At 28.6% G+C, this 24,761-nt stretch overlaps 4 protein-coding genes and 1 long non-coding RNA gene across 5 annotated transcripts; 4 read left to right on the forward strand and 1 right to left on the reverse strand.

Moving 5' to 3' along the window:
* Positions 1 to 274: 274 nt before the first annotated feature.
* LOC105425330 (uncharacterized) lies at positions 275 to 1,929 on the forward strand. Its single transcript, XM_011636052.3, has 3 exons — positions 275 to 531; positions 1,189 to 1,345; positions 1,587 to 1,929. The coding sequence occupies exons 1-3, from the start codon at positions 400 to 402 to the stop codon at positions 1,739 to 1,741; spliced, it is 444 nt and encodes a 147-aa protein (XP_011634354.3). The 5' UTR covers positions 275 to 399; the 3' UTR covers positions 1,742 to 1,929.
* A 5,028-nt stretch (positions 1,930 to 6,957) lies between these two features.
* Positions 6,958 to 9,982, forward strand: LOC112552487 (4-vinylanisole receptor-like; the record flags this gene model as incomplete). The annotated part of the gene is made up of 6 exons (XM_089074482.1): positions 6,958 to 7,237; positions 7,445 to 7,913; positions 8,183 to 8,282; positions 8,521 to 8,640; positions 9,217 to 9,372; positions 9,761 to 9,982. Coding segments are annotated over 6 exons (1,179 nt in total), but the record flags the coding sequence as incomplete, so codon positions are not given.
* A 3,497-nt stretch (positions 9,983 to 13,479) lies between these two features.
* Positions 13,480 to 15,780, forward strand: LOC148938192 (uncharacterized). The gene is made up of 4 exons (XM_089070923.1): positions 13,480 to 13,761; positions 14,024 to 14,492; positions 14,734 to 14,833; positions 15,037 to 15,780. Exons 1-4 carry the CDS (start codon positions 13,527 to 13,529, stop codon positions 15,163 to 15,165), a joined length of 933 nt encoding a protein of 310 aa, XP_088927049.1. The 5' UTR covers positions 13,480 to 13,526; the 3' UTR covers positions 15,166 to 15,780.
* A 280-nt stretch (positions 15,781 to 16,060) lies between these two features.
* LOC148938193 (uncharacterized) lies at positions 16,061 to 23,273 on the reverse strand. The gene is made up of 4 exons (XR_016137973.1): positions 23,106 to 23,273; positions 19,510 to 19,711; positions 16,941 to 17,017; positions 16,061 to 16,543 (listed from the first exon to the last, which is right to left on the reverse strand). It is a non-coding gene; the product is annotated as an uncharacterized LOC148938193 (long non-coding RNA).
* LOC105425359 (odorant receptor 10-like) lies at positions 18,074 to 22,606 on the forward strand. The gene is made up of 7 exons (XM_089070903.1): positions 18,074 to 18,098; positions 18,832 to 19,101; positions 19,311 to 19,776; positions 20,103 to 20,202; positions 20,390 to 20,509; positions 22,007 to 22,162; positions 22,453 to 22,606. Exons 1-7 carry the CDS (start codon positions 18,074 to 18,076, stop codon positions 22,504 to 22,506), a joined length of 1,191 nt encoding a protein of 396 aa, XP_088927029.1. The 3' UTR covers positions 22,507 to 22,606.
* Positions 23,274 to 24,761: the final 1,488 nt, after the last annotated feature.

Genomic DNA, 24,761 nt, shown 5'->3' on the forward strand with positions numbered 1-24,761 from the left:
TTTGAAAGGATCTATTATCTTTACTACGACCGTGCAAATGGTTTTCACCTATACATGTACAGGGACTTCAATAAAAGAAGTAGAGTTTTATGGGACACCTGGGGCGCCAAACGCTCGACTCGAATACCAATGGTCGGCTGATACTCCTTTTCGAGGGTCATCCGCGAGAATTCGTCGTCCATGCACGGTCCCGCGAACCAGACGGACGGCATACGTGCCTCCTTCGCGGTCGCGTTTTTCTTATTTGTATTCCGCGGGGGAGAAACGCGGTAGGGCCACCATCGATGGAGAAATCATAAAAAGCCGGGTACAGATAAGGCACGCTCACCTTGGCGCATCACTTGTGGTACCCTATAAAAGAGACGGACGCACCTCACGTTCCGATCAAATCGTATCAAAATGTCGCGTCCGATCGTCGTTGCACTCGCAATTCTGGGACTCTTGCAGGCGGCCACGGCTATCGATCTGTCACAAACTGACAATATCCAGGTCAATTTCGCCGAAGAGGATGTTGTACCAAAAACGGCGCTGGTAAGCCAATAATTTGTCGTACCGAAAAAAATAAAAATCTGAAAATATATAAAACAATTAAGATATGCTTTAGACGATTCGTAAATTGCATTTCAAAGATATTTTTTTTTATAATTTTGTTATTTTATAATTTTTTTAACATGTCTTTTAACATATGTATGTATTTTTGAACGTATAGTTTCTTTATATTATCATATGGCATAATAATAAAATAAAATTAAAAATAATATTTTAAGTTCTGATTTCTGAATATGAATTTTAAATCATTTAAAATTAAGTATCTTTTATAATATAATCTTTTTTTTTAAAAAAGTGTAATTCATACAAATTCTTAAATACGCATGATCTTTATTTTTATGTCAGACTTTAACATTTTATTAAAATTATCTTTTTTATTTTTAATATTACTTGAAACAATGCTTATCTATTTATATCTTAGCTTTAAAAACACTGATTATCAATTTTTATGAAGCAAGATAATCTAAAGATTCATTATATCAAAGTTGATCTAAATTATTTGCATATGAATAATTTATCTTAATATTACATATTCGCTGTAACAATATAGAAAAAATATTACAGTCTCCACAAAGGATAAACAAAATTTCTTGGCATGATCATTAAGAAAAACCTATGTCTTATGTCATGTTTATATAGAAAAGTCTCGTGTCCAATACATATGCTGCTGGATTCATCGGAAATCTCGAAATTGGACAAAGACGTGCCGATGAAACAGTCTTCCGCCGAGTTATCGAGTTTAATAATCCAACGAATACTGTTCAATCGGGTATTCTAACGCTGACCATCACTAACGGTGAGAAAATATTACTTAAGAAAAACTTATATAATTTGATTTTAATTAATATGAATATTGAGACACATGTAGCTAAAAATTGAGAAGATGCTACTAACAAGATATTAAACAGCAAAAAATATTAATACAGCATATTATAAATTTAACAATTATTAATTTATTAATCGAGCGTTTATTAAAGAGCAGTAAATATATTATACCTGAGAATGTGATAATTTATTTGGAATATTCTTCTGTATAGGAGTTATTCATTACATTAGTGTGATGAATGACAACGGCAGCTATGCGGTGGTATGCGGCGAGTCGTCAAGTCTGGGAACATCCAGAACCAACATCAACATCCGCGCGTCTGCCAACACGAAATCCTATCTTACAATAATCGCAGCAGCGCATTAAATGATCGTGTGCGAAAAGCAATGGCATTTACCGCAGCTCATACGTTTGAACGAATAAATAAGAATAATTGTGTCCCTTTTTATTTCTCATATAAGTTTATTAATTGTATAATAAGAAATTTCTATAGTCCTATATTGTACTCTTGTTTTGCATGAAAATAAAAGAGTCTTGATAGAGATCAGCAGCAATTTCGTCGTACTGTATCTGTTTTCGTTATAAAAAAGATATTCTTTCTTTTTTTTTTTATCAATCTTGTTTTGTTACACGGATGTTTTTGTTATCAACCTAAAGATAAATCCTAATCGATAAATTGTGTGTCCCAATGATCCGATTTTTGTAGATAAGCGTAAAATAATTCGTGAAAGAGCGTGATGTGTGATTAGTATTGCATGATAAACAGTTCGCATTGGGAAATCTTTCACGTACTCACGCTTCAGCATTGTCACGCGTAACAAATGTAAATTTTGTAAATTAGTAGTCGTTTTAGTAGCGTTACGCCATAGTGAAAAAATATTTCTGTAAATTTAAACGCGATTTTTGAAGCAATTTTTGCTTTAAAAAAATAATAGACAATTGCAATACACAAGAACAAACAATTTATCTTTGCGAATACATGCAAGTTGAATTAATTTCTTTTCTAGGTAAAAAAATATTTCTTTGTGATATTTTTATTTATTTCAAGATTTAAAATTTAGAATTTAAGCAACTTCAGAATTTAAGATGCACTTTATATCGAGATACCGTAAAATGCCGTAAAAACTTCTGTCCTAAACGAAAACAACGTCGTAAAAAATTTATTTCACTCCCTCTTTTTGGCGATGAGTTTCGTTAACAAGCAAGTTGAATAGATAAACTCACATGCTGAAACCATATCCCGACGAACCAGCTTTTAAAATATCACAAAAATTTTCTTCTTGAGTTGCTTCACTAATGTACAAAATAAATGTACAATATACAAAGTAAATATTTCATCGTGGAATTAATCTAGGTTTTACTTTTTACAATTAACTAAATTTAAAAATAATATATTTTACAATTATTTAAAATCAACAGAATGTCTTCCAGAAAAACTGATTAATAAAAAGATTCTCGTTATTTGATAAAGTATTCTCTATTGTATCCATACGTTATGGCTGATGGAAGAAAGAAGAAAATTGATACATAACATACACATATATACACACACACACACATTATATATATATATATATATATATATATATATATATATATATACACACACATACACATATCATTAATATTTCACAGATTTTCTTATTTTAAGCATTTTAATCTTAGAATTGTTTCATTAAATATGTATTCCTTATAATACTAATTTGAATTAATATGATTGATAAATTGTCACTAACACTCTTCCTGTCATTCTCGTTACGTGGTTATGTCCCGACTGTCTGATCCGAAGCGATCCTACAGTTACAGAATCATTAATAATGCATCATTGAAATGTCCAACAACTAGCGATACTTTTCTCTTTCAGCAAGAGAATTTTTTAACAACGCAAAAAATGTCGACAAGCTATAGTGCTTTCCACGCGTCTTCTAAACAACTTTTCAATAGCTAGAACTCACTTTTCGTCTCATTATTACGAGTATAAGAAATTCTTTTTTTGCGATTGCGATCCTCTAATAGCGAGATCTTTGGTAACAGCAAAGGGGAAAAAAGTACGAAACAATGTAAAAAAGTATAATTCACTTAGTGAACCTCAATTGTTCGTTTTCGCACACTCGCCATTATAATTTATTCAGTAAACTCTTTTGAACGAACACGTAAGCGACAAGAACACATGTTCTTTCTCGTTGCTACAATATTTACGACGGTGCAATGTACTTTCGGGTTTCAACAATTGTAGTTTGAAAACATGCAACATAATGTTTAAAAAAATAGAGATAACATGATTCATGAAAATCTGGAAATAATTCTTTAATGAATGCCATGGATCATTTAGATGAATATAATGGTGTCTTTTTTTGTCTCTATTATATTTTGTCTCTATTTGAGTCTATCAATACTAATTTTATCAAACAATAGTTCTAATAAAAATAATACTTTGCTATATCATACAGATTATTGTTTCAAGTATTCATTAATAACAGAGAAGAAAATACATTAATATGTAGAGTGCAATAGGAATTTTTGCATTTTAACGCAACTAAAATAACGTACTTTTTTCTTTGAATTATTATGTTACGAATGATAATACTTGTGTACATGTGCCATTAATTCCCTTCTTTCTTTATGTTCAGATTAATATGCTGTATCTGTACTATACAATTAAAAAATAAATACATTGTTTCTTAACATCGAAATTTAACATTCTATTGTATTTTAAAACTATTTTAGTTTTAATATTTCCTTCTCATATTTATTTTTTTAATTGATAGTTAAATACACATGACAACTTTTTATATAAAAGTGATACAAAGTTTGTATACGAATTATTATCAATTTTACATAATATTCAATTTTTTTATTTAAAAATTTAAATTTTTACTATATAGATAACATAAATGTAAATTCTTTAATCTTCACAGATACTTAATATCTGAATATATAAAATTATTAAAAGAAATATGAATATGAACATATTACAATTTAAGATATATAATGATGTTTAAAGTATTGTTATATTATTATTTATATTATAGCATTTATACATAAAATCTAAAAAAATGTTAGAATTTTGCAAAGTCTGCGATGTATCCTCCATCGACTTGCAAAAGTCCTGCCAATTTTTTCCTTAAATTCTAATCATAAAATTCTTATATTTCTTTTTCTAAAAAAATTTCAGGGTTGATCTATATTCCTTGCTCTATTCCAGGCGAACTCTTCTCATCTGAAGTCCATCCTGCAATCACGGATCTATTAGAGAATATCCTTACTGTTCGTCAATTCTTCTCAGATCATTTTTATAACTTATCAAAGCTTTTTATAGATAATCCATACAAAACTTCAACTCTTCATCTGTTCTATACTTTTTAAGATATCCTTTGTCCTCCAGATTACTTCGATCCAAGTAATGAAATCTAATTTAATTTTTAAAAAATTTTAAATATATTTTATATTATTCTAGTAATTTTTTTTATTTTATACAAACGTTGTCTTAAAAAATTATGAATCGAACTATCATATCGGACTATCTTTTTTGATCTCTTTATTTGTAGATGGAAAATGTTATCAGAACTCTTCCAACTCTTTGGTGTCTCTCAACTCCGCTTAGCAATGTATAAGAATTGGAAGAATTCTGCGAATCTTCTTCCTTTCCTTTTTTGCTTTCTTTTTTGAAGTTACAAAGGCTCCTTTTTACAAGAGTCAGCGTTACCGATCACAGTTGTGTTTTCGGAGTCTCATGAATCCATCCATCAACCGATTTCTCCTGAACAAAGGTTCCTTGCGAGTCTTCTATTTCATCATCTTCAATTTTTTATTTTTATTGTATTTTTAAAATATTTATGTTATTAATATTATCGATTCCCATGAGTAGCTTAAAGAAACTAAAGTCCGCCTAGATATTAAGAGCCCTACATGATAAGATTAAGTGGAGTTTCGTCTAGTTTCCCAAAGACGTCGTTTGAAACACTACTTCTTAAATGCCAAACAATTCTCGTCACAATAGCTTCTAGCTTGATTTAGAGAGTTGGATTATAGCAACGGTCTTACATGTCTTTTTCAGATTTTTTCAGACGTTAATTTTCTTCTAGAAAAATTAATAATAAGATGTTTGTCATTTTTCGATATCATGTCTTCTATATTTGTATGTGGCTGGTACAAAAAAGAACATTGTGATACATATTTACATATGAATACACATGCACTCGCGCGAGCGCACACGTACATTGGTACCTTGCACAGCTTTATTATTTTAAATATTTTAATTTCAGAATCATTTTATAAATGCATATCTTAACACTAATTTAAATTAATATGATTGATAAATTCTCATCTCTTATTTCTTCCTGTCATTATTGTTATGTAGTTATGTCCCGACTGTCTGATGGAAATGACAGACTTGTAGATTCATTGATAATGCATCGTTGAAATGGCGATTTTTTTTCTCTTTCAGCAATGGAATTTTATAACAACAAAAAAAATGTCGACACAAGCTGTGGCGTTTTCCATGCGTCTTCTAAAATTTTCAAGAAACATAACTCGTTTCTCATCTCATTATTATGAGAGTAAGAAATTTTTTTTGTGCAGTTTTCTATTCTTCAACAGCGATGTTTTTGGCAACAGAAACAAAGAAAATATGAAACTATATAAAGAAAGTACAATTCACTTGAAGAACTTCGCATACCTGTTATTATAATTTATTCATTAAACCCTTTCGAAATGAGCACGTTAGCAATAAGAACATATGTCCTTTCCTTTGCTGCAATACTTATGAGGTACGTACAGCGTACCTTCGCGTTTCAAAAATTAGTTTGTAGGCATGCGCGACATAGTATCTAGAAAATGGAAGTAATATTACTCACGATAGAAGAGCAGTGATCTTCTAATGAATGCCATGGATCGTTCAGCTGAATATAATGGTATTCTTTTTCAATTATTAAAATTTTTACCAAAAATAAATATAAAATAATACTTCGCTAATACTAATGTTGTAAAAAAATAATTATTTCATGTATTTATTAATAGCAAAGCACAATAGAAAATTTTGACATAAGAAAAATGTATTTTTTCTTCTAATAATCATGTTACAGATGACACAATACATCTTGCATTATTTTTTTAAATTAGTACTATATCTAAATATATTGTTTCTGTTGCTTCTGTTGAATTTACAAAACGTTCTATTGTACTTTATATTATATTATTTTTTTATTTGATAGTTGATAGTTAATAATTAAGTGTGCATAATAGCTTTTTACATAAAAATAATAAAATCCTTATGTGATCTTTTATCCATTTAAAATTAAAAAATGACATTTTTATTACAGATATCATAAATGTATATTCTCTTTATTCTTTATAAATTTTTATATATAAAAAATTTAAATATATGAAGTACAAAGATAAGTGAAAATGTTTTACAATGAAATAACAATGAAATGAAACAATGAAATGAAACAATGAAATAATGTTTCTTTAAATAAAATATTTTGATAACATTTTAATACGTAAAATTTAAAAAAAATGTGTGAGGTTTACAGTGTGAAGTGATGTTTAAATAAAAAATTTTATTTATGCATGGTTAATTGATTATTGCAGATTTAGAATGGGCAATTGGTTTGAATCGCTTTATGTTAAGAATTGTGGGTTTATGGCCACAAGAGAGTAAAAATCAACGTGAAGAATTATTGTCCAAACTTCGGTTGTTACTTCATGTGATAATGCTGATTTTTGTACTCACAATACCAGCTTTAGCGTCGCTGATAAGGGTCTGGGGCGATATGTTATTAATGATAGATAATTTGCAATTTACATTACCACTTTTAATTACGACATTAAAGGTCTTCATCATGTGGTACAACAAAGAAGGTATTATTATTCAACAAATTATTTGCTTTAACCTATGTGATTAATTTCTATAGCTTATAAGATTTCTACTTTATTAAAACTTTTCGTAAATATCATATCAACAAATACATCAATGAAATTGTTATATAACGCGCAATATTAAAATAATATTATAAAAAATAATAATTACATGTATGTATATGGAATGCAAACATATTTTTTTCATAGCTTTATCACCATTGATTAAAATGATTGTGAAAGATTGGATAAAGAAGAAAATGAAAGAAGAGCGAAGTGTCATGCTAAAGCAAGCTAAAATTACTCGCTTACTCGCCACATGCGGACTATTCATGATATTTCTTACAGTATTGGTCTCTCTTGGCTCTATGCTTTCTGGACGAACGCTTAGATACGTGACAAATTTCACTGATCCTGGAAAACCGTTGTCAATCCAAGCCTACTATCTGCACGATGTATCCAGCAGTCCGAAATACGAGCTAACATATTTAGCACAAGTAATCTCGCAGATTATATCTGGTCTTTTTTATACCGCAATCGACAATTTTGTTGGCTTACTGATTCTTCATATATGTGGCCAGTTGAAAAATCTACACTTGAGATTGTTGCACTTGAAGAATGATGCGAATTTTAAAACAGTTTTAAAGTTTATCGTAAATGATCACATCCGATTGATCAGGTTTTTATAAAGATATTCACGAATTCTGTTCAAATAACCGACTTAATCATTCCATTAAAAAATTTTGTTAAAAAAAATTGCTTACCAACATAAAGACTCACATACTGCTCACATACTACACTTACATACACATATGCGTGCACATACATTTATTTTTACAAAAATAATTTAATTTTTTATAATTGTCCTGAAGATATGTTAACAGAAAATATGTTTACAATTTATTATTTATATTATTTACGTTATTTTATAATATAGCAAATTTACAGATCTATAAAAATTATCGATAATATATTCGATTTAATGCTGCTCGGTCTGTTAGTTTTATTTGGTATATTATTCTGTCTGCATGGATTTCTGATAATTAATGTAAGTAAAATAATAATAACAACAACAACAACAACAACATCAATAATAACAATATCATTTACTGAGATAAATATTGCTAATTAGTAAATATCAAAATTGGTAACGCAAGATGTGTTTATCAAAATATATCTTATGTTTCATAAATGGTTTACCATTTATCATTTTATATATAATAAATTTTAAAACAAGAAAGCGATACATTTTAAAATATTATTTGATTAATTTACAATAATTTAAGGTTGTTAGTCGAGGCGGACATTTGTCATTTATGCAATTAATTTGGTACATCTCTACGACTCTATGTATTTTAATGCACATGTGTCTTTATTGTGTAGTTGGCGAATTTCTCGTGTCTCAAGTAAGTAGAAAAATATAATAATTTCTGTAATAATAACAGTATGTATCTTGTAATTTAAAGTGTTCTACAAAATTATTAAATAATTATCAAACGACTTTTGAATACAAATTTTAATTATCATGTTTGTGATATAAAGTTATACTGGCAAAAATAAACTGCCATCAACTTAATAATCTTATTAATATTTATGACTAATATATATATATATATATATATATTTAATAAATAAACTAAAAAATACCACGAAAATATAAATATTACCTTGAAATAACATATATTTGTATACTATCCATCATATACAAGGTGTCATATAAACAGAATAATAACATTTCAAAATTAAGCTTTATGTAAGTATATCTCGAAAACTAAACGAGACCGCCAATTAAGTTATAAGGAAAAGTTGATCAGTACCCTTACCTCTATAACATATATCAAAGTCAAAGTCATCGAAGCTGTGTCCTCTAATGTAAAGATTTACCCTTATTTTCTTTCAATTAATTGAATTAATTAATTTTTCAAAGTTTTAGTAATCAAGTTATAAAATATTTATATAATATTATATAATATTTTTTCCAGTCTGAAAGAATGCATCGCACCACGTATGAGTATGTATGGTATACTCTAGAACCAAAGATAGCAAGAAATTTGATATTAATCATGCTTCGCGCAAAGAAACCACTTAATATTACTGCAGGAAAAATATTCCCAATGACAATGAGCACATTTTGCAATGTAAGTTATGTAAAATAAATAAAATATATACATAAATTTTGAATAATATCATTAATTTGTAATTCATAAATAAATATATATAAGTATATATAAGTGTACATATGCATACACCACATAAATATATATATATATATATATATATATATATATATACTACGCGTGCGCGCGTGCGCTTTATTGTATGTGTGTATTTATATATGTGTATAACACATCTAAAAAACACACACACACACACACACACACACACAATTATATATACTTATTCTTTGAATCATAAAACAATGATATTGTTCGAGATTTTTGTAAGTATTATAATTGTTTAATAAATAAGATAATACTCTAAATTGCCTTGAAATTCTTAATACTTAATTGTAAATGAATATTTCAGTTATTAAAAACGTCGGCGGGCTATGTATCCGTATTACTTGCCAGACAAGATTAACACGTAAATTACGTAGTTGTTGATTTAATATAAATCATCAAGATATGAAGTTAAGAATAAATTGTTTACAACTACATATACTGTGCTATATTTACGTATTTACGTTTTATCAAAATATATAAAGACATCATTTTTATAAATCAAGCTTCTTTAAAATTGCATTCTAATTATGTCTCGATGTCAATCTTTATCAATTATTGATTACATGGAAGAGGATAATGAGATAAACCAAAAAACTTAGAAACAACATTATAAGATAGTATTTATGCAAATCTATATTTTTTTACGACAATAACTATTTTTCTATTTTATCTTCGTGTTTTTAAAGCAATAAATCTTCAATGTATTATCTAGGATTCGTTGTCTTTTTTGTTTCATCTTTCAATTTTATATTTTCCAATAACAACATAATCTTCGACAGGAGTTCTTTGGTAGTCACGTGTGTGTAGCACCCATTTTCCATTTATTCTTATATCTTAAGTTATAGGCAATAATGGTGATATGATCAAATGAAGAGATTTGATAACGTCTCCATGCTAGCATTCTCATCTGTAGACTATCTTTAGAATAAGCACTCGGACTCGTTCTAGTAACATTCTAATCGTGGGCTTTAATGTTCTAGATCCACCAGAATTCACCAGAATTCACCAGAATTCACCATTACAGCACACAATAGGTTTGAAGGAATGCTGTTGTGTATAATCAATAAATTTTCCCTAGTCATAAACGTCTATCCAAAAATCCTAATGTACAAAAATGTAAGTTTTTTTGCATTGCTGATCTTGCTTTTAGAGCAGTTTCTTATCGAGGATGATTCACATTAGAGGAGATTCATTTTTAAAATACTTTTCCGACGGATCAGGCAATAACATGACTTCTCAAAGAATGGTGATTCCTCTATAGAGTCCATCTTATATTGAGTGAAAATCGAGATGCATCTTCAGCGAATTTACTGACCAATTGGCCTCTCAATATCATTCTCCAATTACCTCTTCTAAAGATCCTTTACATATGCTCTAAAATGTTTCTAGAAAGAAATTTCTTATAAGAATTGCTAAGTCATCAGCATGTCTTACTATATAGAATTTTCTATTATTAAACTTCTTTAATAGCCTATTAGTCTAGCTATCAGACATCAAAGAAGAGAATCTCCTTTAACGGGCAACTCCTTTCCATCCAAACTTACTCACCAATACCAATACTCACCGTTTCTAATGATGTTATAATTTAACGTCGTCCTAGCTTTCCCAACATCCACAAACTTCATTAATATGTCGCCTCGCCGTCTCTAGACAAATTGCTTCATGTGAAGTATTATTAAAATTACCCTCATCAGAAAGATGCTCACTACGTAGTTCAAATTATTTTTCAATATGACTGAACATAGAACTATCTTCACGAAATAGCCGATTCAATATGCATACTAATTATAATGCAGAAGATTTTACATCAACATACCGTTTCTTAAATATCTTTTTCAACATCTTAACGACATCAACTTGATTAGTCTGATTTTTGACAGGGATATAATTTGTCCTTCCTAGGCACCTTAGGGATAAACACAATCCTTGTCGGTCTTCAGACTCGAGATGTATATTCCAGAGATAAACAGATTCTTAAACCATTATCTCCAGCTTTATATAAAGTCCACTATTTCTTCCAATTGTTGATAAAGAAGAAACAAAAAGACAAGTTCCAATTTTGCAGGTTTAAAAGACTTGAATGTTCTAATTGTTTATTTAATCTTAAGTTTAACAGTGTTAGCAACTTCCAGTTTGTCACACGAATCCTATATAAGAACCATTTTCACTTCTCCAATATCTCTGTTTCCGTCTAGAAATAAAAAAATTAGACATCGTTCTTTAAAAAATAAATTAGACAATTAGGTTCACCAAGGTTACCATGGTTTCATCTATGATACCTATTCAATAAACAGTTTGAATCTGATAGCATCCAGATTCTTTGTCGTACGAGACACTGTAACCCAATGTCATACAGCTCTCTTCACAATAGCTTTCAGTTTGCCTTGAAAAGATAGTTCAAGACAATTTGTATTTTATAATTATAAAAAAATCCTATCAGAGAATTTTTTCTAGAAAAATTTATGATAAGAAGTGTGTGGTCTCCACGGTATCGTGTCGTCTCTTGTAATCAAATATTATAACTGAGAAAAAATAAGAAAAAAAGAAAATTTTGTACACATACACGCGCGCGCGTACACACACACACACACACACACACACACACACACACACACACACACACACACACACACACACACCCAACATACAACATATATATCGGTATTTTTAGCAAAAGTTTTTTATTTTAATTATTTTAATAATAAAATTACTTTAATATTTCTTTTAGCACTTTTAGCACTTGGAATTAACACGATTAATAAATTGTTATTATCACTTTTATTTCTTCCTGTCGTTCTTATTATGTGACTATGTCATGACTATCTGATCTGAAACGATCCTGCAGATTCATTAATAATGCATTGAAACGTCCAACAACTGGCAATTCTTTTTTCTTTTCATCAAAGTAACTTTTCAGCAATGCAAAAAATGTCGACAAGCTGCGCCGTTTTCCATGCTTTTTTTAAATTTTCAACAACCAGAACTCGTTCCTTGTCTCATTATTATGAGTATAAGAAATTTTTTTGTACAATTGTAATTTTTGAATAGCAAAGTCTTTGGTAACAAAAGGAAAAAAAAAATATGAACCAATACAAAAAAATACAATTCACTTGGTAAACTTCAAATGTTCATCTTCGGATACTCCGTATTATAATTTATTCATTAAACCCTTTCGCGAACGTTAAGAACATATGTTCTTTCTCGTTGCTGCCATATTTATGAGGGAGCAACGTACTCTCGCGTTTCAAAAATTAGCTTGAAGACATGCGCGACATAATGTTAACAAAATGGTGGATACCACTTAGCAGGGAAGATCAGTAATCCTCTGGTGAATGCTATGGACAGTTCGACTGAAAATAATGGTGTTCTTTTATCTTATCAATTACTAATTTTAGCCAAAAATAGATCTAAGATAAAATAATACTTTATCAAAGTAGTATTTAGTAAAGAGATTGTTTTAAAAATTTATTAACACGTTACAAATGAAAAACGTCACGCACTTTATTTTTAAATTTGCTGCATCTGTATCACAATAGTTGTAAAATAAATACATTGTTTCTGCATATAAAGTATTTTATTGTGGTCTGCATTGTAATATTTTCATCTTGTTATTCTTTTTTAATAGATAATTAAAAGTGCGTGATGACTTCTTTCACATGAAAGTGATATAAAATATGCGTGTGATCTTTTACAATCTTATACATTTAACATTAAAAAAAATGACTTTTTTATTACACATATATATATATATATATATGTGTAATAAATATATATATGTAATATAATATGTATTATACATATCATGTATATATGTCTTTTTTTTAATCTTTATAAAGTTTTTTTAATATTTTAATGTATAAAATTATAAAAAGATAAGTGGAAATGATTTAAATTATATAGCGTACAATAATGTTTATTTATATAAAATATTCTGATAATATTGTTACATAATCAAAATTTAAAAAATAGTTAAGTTTTACAATGTAAAATAATATCCAAATAAAAAATTTTAAGGTACATTTAATGAATTAATCTCAGATATAGAATGGGCAATTGGTCTGAATCGCTTTATGCTGAAAATTGTCGGATTGTGGCCGCAAAAGAGTAAAAATCAACATGAAGAGTTATTGTCCAAACTTCGATTGTTATTCAGTATCATTATGCTACTTTTTATATTAATACCGGCTTTAGTGGCGCTGATAAGAGTATGGGGCGACATGATACTAATGATAGATAATTTACAATATACTTTGCCACTTTTGATAGTAACATTGAAAATCTTCATTATGTGGTATAAAAAAAAAGGTATTATTCAATCTTTAAGCCTTTAAAATTAATTTTTACTTTTTTGAAACTTTTTTCAAATATTGAATCTTATAACTCCAATAATTGCATCACTTAATTAATTACCAATTAAATTAAGAAAGCAATATTAAAATATTATAAGAAAATAATAATTTCACACACACACACACACACACACACACATACACATATATATATATATATATATATATATATATTTATATATTCATATATATAATAAACGCTTTATTTTCTTTCGTAGCCTTATCGCCATTGATCAAAATGATTGTGAAAGACTGGACAAAAGTAAAAATAAAAGAAGAGCGAAATGTCATGATAAAACAAGCTAGGATTACTCGCTTGCTTGCCATATGTGGACTATCCATAGTATTTCTTACATTTTTGATCGCTGTCGGTTCTATACCTTTTGGATTTTCACTTAGAGAAGTGACGAATCTCACCGATCCTGGAAAACCTTTGGCACTCCAAAGTTACTATTTCTACGATATATCCAGCAGTCCAAAATATGAATTAACATATCTGGGACAAGTAATCTCACTAATTATATCTGGTCTCTTTTATACTGGCGTCGATAATTTCCTTGGATTACTGATTCTTCATATATGCGGCCAGATGGAAAATCTACACCTGAGATTGTTGAATCTGAAGAATGATGAGAATTTTAAAACAATTTTAAAGTTTACTGTAAATGACCACATCCGATTGATCAGGTTCTTACAAAAATATTCATAAATTATGTTCATATAATCGAACTTAATCATTCCATTAAAGAACTTTGTTAAAAAATCTTAACATACAGAAACACATACATACATACATACACACGTGTGCATACATTTATTTTAGCGAAAATAATCTTTAGATTTTTTTATAATTGTCCTGAAGATATAACATTTATAGTTTATGTATAATTCATATCACTCGTCATTTTATATCATACCAAATTTGCAGATCTATAAAAGTCATTGATAACACGTTTAATTTAATACTGCTCGGTCTGTTATTTATATTTGGTATATTATTCTGTCTGCATGGATTTTTAATAATTAGTGTAAGTAAAAAATAATAATACACTTTACTGAAATAAATATTAGTAATTGGTAAATAACAATTGGCATGGCAAGATATGTTTATATAATATGATATGTTTAATACATCGCTTCATAAATGTTTAGTTACTTATCGTTTTACATAGTGATGATTTTTGAAATCATAAGGAATACATTTTTAAATGTAATGTATCTAATTATTCAGGTTATTCGAAGAGGACAATTATCATTTGTACAACTTTTTTGGTACCTCTCTGCAACTCTATGTGTTTTATTACATACGTGTCTTTATTGTGTAGTCGGCGAATTTCTTGTGAGTCAAGTAAGTAGATGAATAGCACAATAACTTTTTTAATAATAACTAGTATAAATTATCTAATCGCATAACTTACAGTGCTTTTAAAATTATTCAATAATCATCAAATGTTTTTCGAATATATTTTAATTGATCATGTTTTTTAATTTTAATGATCATGTTTATTATATACAGGACAAGTCAATTAAAGTGTTACAAATTTATATCTTGGAAACATTTTAAAGAAATATGTTTCATACAGGACTTTGAGAGGGACATAAAATGGTATTATTAATTTGATTTTTACTAATCGTTTGAAAATCATATGAAGGTTAATCAATTTATCTTCAATTTAAGTGGAAATCCTCAAACAATGGAATATTAGATGGATCTTAGGTGTCTTATAATATTCTATTTTTCTTAACTAAATTTATATCTATAAACTCGGAACAATTCCTTAATATCGCGAACTATATAACATTATTTAACAGACTTCCACTTCAAAACTATATTCTTAAATCGATGATCAAATCTGAAAATCGATTATATTCCCGTTTTCTCCCCCTATACGAAATTATTATTGGGAGAGATAAATGTCACCGGCTATACGTATTACTTGTCAAACGAAATTAATGACATCAAAATTAGCATATAAATTAGCACGTAATCACTGATTTAATAAATATTATTTCGAGATAAAATTAAGAATATGTTATTTAAAACATATTATGCTTTATCAAAAGATATGTGAAAGTATGATACTTTTTTTTACATATCAAATCTCTCTAAAATTATATTTTAATTACATTATCATATATATATGTCAATTTTTATACACACTATTAATCGTATAAATAAAAAGCTAATAAGATAAATGAAAAAGATTGATAACAATGTTATATAATAATATTTATATAAGTATATATTCTTTTTTTTATATCGATAATTATTTTTCTATTTTATCCTCCTGTTTTTAAATATCTATAATTTATTGTCCAAAATTTATTATTTTTCTTGTTTATTCTCTTCTTCCAATTTCATATCTTTTAACAGCAACATGGTCCCCGATAGGACTTTTTTGATAGTCACGTGTGTACAGTACCCTTCTTCTATTTATTCTTATATCTTAGATAGACAAGTGGATAAGTAAAACGGTTCAGTGTCAAAAAATAGTGTCATCGTCGTTACTAGCATTCTTACCTCTAGACTTATATAATAAACACTCTGACTTGTTCCAGTGATGTTCTGGCCGTAGACTTTAGTGTTCTGGGGCACCAGATCATCGCAGGAGTAGGTTTGAAGCATTGCTATATAATCAATGAATTCTCCTCAGTCATAAATTCCACTATTCAGAGATCTTCCTACGCACAAAAATGCAAGTCTTCTTGCTGATCCAGATTATTCCTAGCTCAAGTTCCTATCGAGAATGAGTCTAATTGTGAGAATTACTATTTTTAAGATTTTAAGATACTTTACCGACTTATCAAATACTAATCTAATTCCTTCAAGGACGAGATCCTTTACAAAGATTTTTTGTACTTGCTAGTGAAAATTATGAAATCCGTCTTCAGCGAATTTACTGATAAATGATGGTCTCTCGACACCATTCTTCAATCATTTCTAAGATTCCTTGCGTAAACTCTAAAAAGTTTCTAGAAAGAAACTTCTAATAAGAATTGCCAAGTTATCAACAGATCTTATTGTATAGAATCCCCTTGTTAAGCTTCTTTACTAACTTTTATCAGCCACCAGACACCAAAGAAATAAGAAGAGAAGCCGCGGGCAGCCCTCTTCACCCAAACGTCAATACTCACCGTTTCTAATGATGTTGTAATCTGATGTCTTCTCTCTGTCCATTCTATCCACTTATTAGTTCGCCACCTCACCATCTCTAAACAGATCATGTAAAATATTATTAAAATAACTTGCATCAGAAAGATGCTCACAACGACCCTATACAAATTGTCCTTCAATGACCAATATGGCTGGATAAAGGATCATCTTCCCGGAATAGCCGATTCGGGGGATACATGCTGATTATAATATAAAAGATTCTGTAACACGCGTTCTCTTATGTATATATCAACCAGCTTTTTCAACTTCTTAAATAAAAACAATGTCAATTTGATTAATTTAATATTTTTGACAGAGATACGATTCGTTATTTCCATCTTACATGTCGTACACATATACAAACAACAATTGTGTGTGTGTGTGTGTGTGTGTGTGTGTGTGTGTGTGTGTGTGTGTGTGTGTGTCAATATTTTTAATAAAGTTTTTTTTATTCTAAGCATTTAATTTTAGAATTATTTTAATATAAATGCATATCTCTTTTAGTCCTAACTTGAATTAATACAATTGATAAATTGTCTTTATTTCTTCCTGCCCTCTTTGTTATGCGGCTATGTCTCTACTATCGGATTTGACACGATATTGCAGCTACAGATTCATTAATAATGCATCGTTGAAATGTCCAACAACTGGCGATTCTTTTTTTTTTTTTCATGAACGTAACTTTTCAGCAACGTAAAAAGTGTCGACAAGCTGTGACGATTTTCATGCGTCTTCTAAAACTTTAAACAGCCAGAACTTAAACGCGTTTCTCGTTTCATTACTATGAGCGTAAGAAATGTTTTTTTCGCGATTGCAACTTTTTAACAATGGAGTTTTTGGTAACAAAAAAAAAGTACGAACGGATATTAAAAAGTATAATTCACTCGAGCAACTTTAAATGTTCATCTTCATATACTTCACTTGCTATTATAACTTATTCATTAAACTCTTTCGCGAACGAACACGTGAACATATGTTCTTTCTCATTGTCATATTTATAAGAGTGCAATGTATCTTCTCGTTTCAAAAATTCGTTTAAAGACATGCGCGACAATGTTTAGAAAATAGTGATATCACTTACGAAGGAGAGATCAGTAATCCTCTGGCGAATACTATGGATAACTCAGCTGAAAATAATGGTGTTTTTTTTATCTTACCAATTACTAACTTTAATCAAAAATACATCTAATAAACTAAATCATCTATAAAAAAATACTTTGTTATTTTGCAAAAAAATTATTGTTTTAATAAAAATTTATTAATAGAAAGAAGAATATGTTAAAACATGGAACGCACAATGGAAAGTTATAAATTTTGACGCCAAGTCATATTTATTTTTCTTATTACAACATTATAAAAAATCATGTATTTTATTTTTAAATTAGTTTATTGCATCTGTGCCATAATAATTATAATATAAATACATTGTTCTTGCAGCATATAAAATATTCTATTGGACTCTGCGCTTTAATATTTCCATTTCGTTATTCTATTTTTAATAAATAATTAAGTGTGCGTGATCTTTTACATAAGAGTGATATAAAATACGTGTGTGACTTTTATCAACCTTATCTATTTAGAATTTAAAAAAGTAAAATTTTTGTGATGCATACTATAAATGTATATTTTTTTAATGTTCATAAATTGTCATAAAGTTTTTTTATATTTTAACATATAAAATTATAAAAAGATAAGTAAAGATGTTTTACATTTTAAATAATAAACAACACTATATAAAATCTATATAAAATATTCTGATAATATTATTATACCTAAAATCTAAAAAAATGTGTAAAATTTTACAACGTAAAGTGATGTTTAAAAAAAGATTTCAATGTTCATTTGATTAATTAATTATCGCTTAAATTATAGATGTAGAATGGGCGATCGGTCTAAATCGTTTTATGCTGAAAATTGTGGGTTTATGGCCGCAAGGAAGTAAAAATCAACGTGAAGAGTTATCGTCTAAATTTCGATTGTTCTTCAATGTCATCACGTTGATTTTTATATTGACAATACCGGCTTTAGTGTCGCTGATAAGGGTGTGGGGTGACATGATACTAGTGATAGATAATTTACAATATACTTTGCCACTTTTGATAACGACGCTAAAAGTCTTCATTATGTGGTACAACAAAGAAGGTATTATTATTCAACAAATTATTTGCTTGAGCCTTTAAGATTTATTTCTATATTTTTTGAAAACTTTTCTTAAATATCGAAACTTAACTTCATAATTGCATTATTTAATTGATTGAAATAGGTTGAAATGCAATAGTAAAATAATATTATAAGAAAATAATAATTTCACGTATGTATATTAAGTGCAGACACATTATTTTTCTTTATAGCTTTATCGCCATTAATTAAAATGATTGTGAAAGACTGGACAAAAATAAAAATGAAAGAAGAGAAAAGTGTCATGTTAAAGCAAGCTAAAATTACTCGTTTTCTCGCCATGTGCGGATTATTCATGATACTTCTTACACTTCTGATCACTCTCAGCTCTATGCTTTCCGGACGAACACTTAGATACGTGACAAATCTTACCGATCCTGGAAGGCCTTTGGCAATTCAAGTCTACTATCTGCACGATACATCCAGCAGTCCGAAATATGAGTTAACGTATCTGGTGCAAATGGTCGCGCTGACCACATCTGGTCTCTCTTACACAGCAGTCGACAACTTCCTTGGATTACTGGTTCTGCATATATGTGGTCAAATGGAGAATCTACATATGAAATTGTTGAATCTGAAAGATCCAAATTTTAAAACAGTTTTAAGGTTTATCGTAAATGATCACATCCGATTAATCAGGTTCTACGAAGATATTCTTTTACGTTCAAAGAACAAGACTTAATCATTTTATTAAATAACTTTGTTAAAAAATTTTTTATTAAAACACACACACACACACACACACACACACACACACACACACACGCTCGAGCGAATGCACACACGCACACGCACATATATTTACACATGCACGCACATGCATATGCATGCATATGCATGCATTTATTTTCACATTCTTTAGAATTTTTTGTAATTCTTAGAAAAGAAATCTGACGATATATTAACATTTATAGTTTACGTATTATTCATATTATTCATTATTTTATATCATGCCAAATTTACAGATGTGTAAAAGTTATTGATAATACGTTCGATTTAATGCTGCTCGGTCTATTATTTTTATTTGGTATATTATTCTGTCTGCATGGATTTCTGATAACTAATGTAAGTAAAAAATAATAAAACGATATTATTAAGATAAATATTGCTAATTGATGAATAACATTGCAAAATTAACATTGCAAGATATGTTTATCATAATCTATCGTTTCACGAATATTTAATTACTTAGTCAGTTTTAAATAAAGCAATATATTTTAAAATGTATTGTATCTAATTTATAATTATTCAGGTTATTAATCAAAGAGGACAATTATCATTTATGCAACTATTTTGGTATATCACCGCGACTCTATGTGTTTTATTACATATGTGTCTTTATTGTGTAGTCGGTGAATTTCTCGTGAATCAAGTAAGTAGAATAATGCAATAATTTTTTTAATAACAACATAATTGGTTATGTCTCACAATTTGTGGCCAAAAGATAAAATACTCATTCGGAAAGCGGGAATTCAGGTTCGATCCCTGGCTAAAGTGATACTTTCGACAACAATAAAAACTTCGTATAACGGGAGGGAGGAGGATGTAATCGATTTCCAAGTTTGATTATCGATTTAAGAATATAGCTTTGAATTGCTACGTTGGAAGTTTGTCAACAAGTAACAACACATAGTTCACGATGTTAAGCATTTGTTCCGAATTTAGATATAAGTTTATATAAATATTTTTATATAACTAAGAAAAATAGAAAATTATAAGATATCTAAAATTCTATCTGCCGAACAGGTGATGCCACCTTTTATTTCATTGTTATCTCGGCTTATTACATTAATTATTTTATCATTTTTTTTATTACATATTCTTATAACTTACTCTCGAGAGCTTTTCAAAACACTATAATAAAATGTTTTTTCATTAAGTACTTTTCGAGTTATAAAAGTTACAATACCGCCGACATTAGCATTATCCAAGTTATATCACGTGAAAGCTGCCCAGTTGGATATAACATTTTTTTTGTGCTACGTATATAAGAATAAGATAAAAAGATATTTATTCAAGATGTTCAAAATGATGACCCTCTACTACAATATATTTTAAAATTTTTTTACGAAAACATTCTCGGATACCGGTTATGTATTGCAATAGAGGGTCATCATTTTGAACATCTTGAATAAATATCTTTTTATCTTATTCTTTATTTATACACACACACACACACACACACACACACACACACACACACACACACACACACACACACAAAACACGTACACTACTTGGACATATAGCCCGCTTGGTATCTCTTGGCAACTTTATAGTTGTGCATCTTGAGTAGTGCTAAAGCAGTCCACAACTTTTATTTCATTTTAATTATGTTATAAAATTCATAAAGGCCATTTCTTCTTCCAATTAACAAAAAAAATTTGAAAGCAAAGTTTCAAATTTCAACATAAAAATGGCAATATCTCGAAAATAATACTTTTTCTATCTATGTTCATATCAACTTTCTGTCTTATTTTTGGATTCCTATTCATTTCGCGAGTGACTGACCTCAACTTACGGAATATTTTGTATAATATTGAAATTATATAATAAATTTAAATTAATCATTAACTTAATAATCTTATTTAACATTTTACTATTAGTAGAAATTATGGCAATCGTATGTACTTTTTATAATTTTCAGTTAATCTAAATCTCAATAAATCTAATTTTCTCTACATAATTATATGATTTAAATAATAAATTCCATTTTCTCGCAGTTGATTAAATTAATTAATTTTTCAGTGTAATATCCATATTACCCAAGAAGTAAGATAAGGTCAAATGATAGATATGTCATTAAGAACATTATTAAGATGTCATTTGATATCTTGCCATTTAGGTAATATAAAGTACATGTTTTCAGTCTGACAAAATACATCGCGCCACATATGAGTATGTATGGTACACTCTGGAACCGAAAGCAGCAAAAAATTTAATATTAATCATGCTTCGTGCAAAGAAACCGCTCAATATTACTGCAGGAAAAACATTTCCGATGACAATGGCTACATTTTGTAATGTAAGTTACATGAAATAAAATATTCAATTTATTATATATATATATATATATATATATATACGTGATATGTGAGTTTGTATGATATGTGAGTATGTGTGCGTGCATGCGTGCATTTGTAATTGAAGATATATTTATAATGTTTATAAAAATCGAACAATATCATTGGTTTAGGATTCAAAGGATAAGTACATATACTTATATTTTGAATTATAAAGCAATGGTATTTTTCAATAGGCATTACTTTTTAACAATTTAATTTAAATTCTTAATCATAAAATGACACATTTCAGTTGCTAAAAACATCGGCGGGCTATGTATCCGTGTTACTTGCCAACCGAGATTAATAATATCAAAATTATCACGTAAATTAGTACTTAGTTACTGTTTTAATAAATGTCATTATGAGATAAAATTAAGAATAAGTTGTTTAAAACATACTTTGTCAAAGGATAGAAGTATAATATATGTAGAAGTATAATATATTTTTTTTGTATATCAAATTTTTCTAAAATTTTAATTATTTATTTTAATTATATTATGACACAGTGTTATGTCAATTTTTATATTTTTAATTATGTCGCATAGATAAGAGGACAATGAGATAAGCAAAAAAAATTGGTAACAATATTATATAATAAGATTTATGTAAGTATATATTATTAAGTACATATATCTTTTTCTGGCAATAATTGTTTTTTTATTTTAGCCTCCTGTTTTTGCAATAAATCTTTAATTTATTTAGGACTCGTCGTTTTTCTTCTTTCTTTTCTTTTTCTAATTTTACATTTTTCAATAACACGGTTCTTCTCACGGTAAGAATTTTTTTGATAATAGTATGTACACCTTCTATTTATTCTCATATCTTAGAGGACAATAATGGACTGAAACCGTCCGGAGCAATAATAATAAATAATAATCCCATCGCTGCTATTAGCATTCTCACCTTTACACTATTCTTAGACTAAGCGTTCTGTTTCGTTCCAGTGATGTTCTGGCCATAGACTTTAGTGTTCTGGATCATCACACATCATAGCATATAAGGTTTGGACGGAGTATTATATATAATCAATGTATCCTTCTTAGTCACAAACTCCACATCTATTCAGAAATCTTCTATACATACAAAAATGCAAATTTTCTGCTTCAGGTTACTTTCAGATCAAATTACTTCAATTTTCTGTCAAGGCTAATGCCAATTGGAGGATTACTATTTTGATATATTTCACCGACGTACTTACCTGATTCCTCCAAAGACGAGCTCCATAATTAAACCCATTTATACTTGCGAGTAAAAATTATGAGACCGTCTTCAGTGAATTTACTGACAGATAAGTGATCTGTCTTCTGACACTATTTTCCATTTCTAAAATTCCTTAAGCTCTAAAAGTGTTTTCTAAAAAAGAACTTTTAATAAAGACTGTCAAGTTATCAGCATGTCTTACTGTATAGAATCTTTCATCGTTAAGCTTCTTTAATAACCTATTAGCTACCAAGCATCAAAGAAATAAAAAGAGAATCCTGTTTTGTCCTTCTCCATTCAAACTTTATTCACCATTCTTAGTGATGTTGTCTGAGCATTTTCTATATCGACTCTATAAGCTTCATCAGTATGCCGCCTCGTCGTCTCTATACGAATCTCTTCATTTGGAATATTAAAAATATGGAATATAAAATGTGGAATATCTTTATCAAAAAGATGCTTACTATAATCACCCCGTTCGATTTATTCTTCAATAACCGATACGGCTGAATACAGAACCATCTTCACGAAATAGCCGATTCGACATATATTGATTATAATACAGAATATTCTGAATCAATACACAGTTTCTTATACATCGACCAGCTTTTTCAACATCTTAACATCTGAAACAAAAATGATGTCAATTTGATTAATCTGATATTCTTGGCAAAGATATAATTCGGCCTACTTGCCTTAGAGATAAACACAATCCTTGTCAATCTGTATGCTCGAAATATATATCCTCGAGACGAACAGCTTCGTAAAGAGCCCACTATCTAGCCCACTAAAAAGTAAATTTCAGTTTTACAAATTTAAAAAATTTGAACATTCTAATTGGCCATTTAATCTTGTTAGATTTATAGTGTCAGCAATCAGACTCCAATTCGCCACACTCGATTGTAGCGTGATTAAAGCAATGCGTAATGTGAATTCTGTGAATTTTTTTTTAAGTGCTACGAGTGACTAATTCACTTCAAAAGAGTCCATTTACTTTCAAAAGTTTTAGTTTAATGATGCAGAGTTGGAAAATTTGTCTCGCAGTCATACATCAATTTATTATCTCTCGTTTTCCAGATTTCTATCAGAAAGTTATTGAAGACCTTGTATCGTTGCATTAAAATAAATAAAGACTTTTTTGATTAAGAAAGTATGCTTTAAATTTTATCATATTATTGAAATTTATCATATATAGATATTATTGAATTTTATCATATTATTGAGCATTGTGTTTGATTATTTATTAAATTTATTAAAAATGATGACATGTGATCATAATTAATAACATAAGCATTTATCTTGCATTCATATATAAATACAAAAAAATGAGAAAAAAGATTATTAAGATGATTAAGATTC

The sequence above is a fragment of the Pogonomyrmex barbatus genome, unplaced genomic scaffold, assembly GCF_055798465.1.
Source record: "Pogonomyrmex barbatus isolate J1 unplaced genomic scaffold, ASM5579846v1 scaffold1, whole genome shotgun sequence".
Lineage (NCBI taxonomy): Eukaryota > Metazoa > Arthropoda > Insecta > Hymenoptera > Formicidae > Pogonomyrmex > Pogonomyrmex barbatus.

Coding starts and splice junctions, on each gene's coding strand:
- LOC105425330 (XM_011636052.3), top strand. CDS start 400: ATGTCGCGTCCGATCGTCGTTGCACTCGCAATTCTGGGACTCTTGCAG. Junction 532..1,188: donor TTGTACCAAAAACGGCGCTG/GTAAGCCAATAA, acceptor ATGTTTATATAG/AAAAGTCTCGTGTCCAATAC. Junction 1,346..1,586: donor AACGCTGACCATCACTAACG/GTGAGAAAATAT, acceptor TCTTCTGTATAG/GAGTTATTCATTACATTAGT.
- LOC148938192 (XM_089070923.1), top strand. CDS start 13,527: ATGCTGAAAATTGTCGGATTGTGGCCGCAAAAGAGTAAAAATCAACAT. Junction 13,762..14,023: donor TATGTGGTATAAAAAAAAAG/GTATTATTCAAT, acceptor TTTCTTTCGTAG/CCTTATCGCCATTGATCAAA. Junction 14,493..14,733: donor GACCACATCCGATTGATCAG/GTTCTTACAAAA, acceptor CCAAATTTGCAG/ATCTATAAAAGTCATTGATA.
- LOC105425359 (XM_089070903.1), top strand. CDS start 18,074: ATGGATAACTCAGCTGAAAATAATG. Junction 20,203..20,389: donor ATGGATTTCTGATAACTAAT/GTAAGTAAAAAA, acceptor ATAATTATTCAG/GTTATTAATCAAAGAGGACA. Junction 20,510..22,006: donor GTGAATTTCTCGTGAATCAA/GTAAGTAGAATA, acceptor ACATGTTTTCAG/TCTGACAAAATACATCGCGC.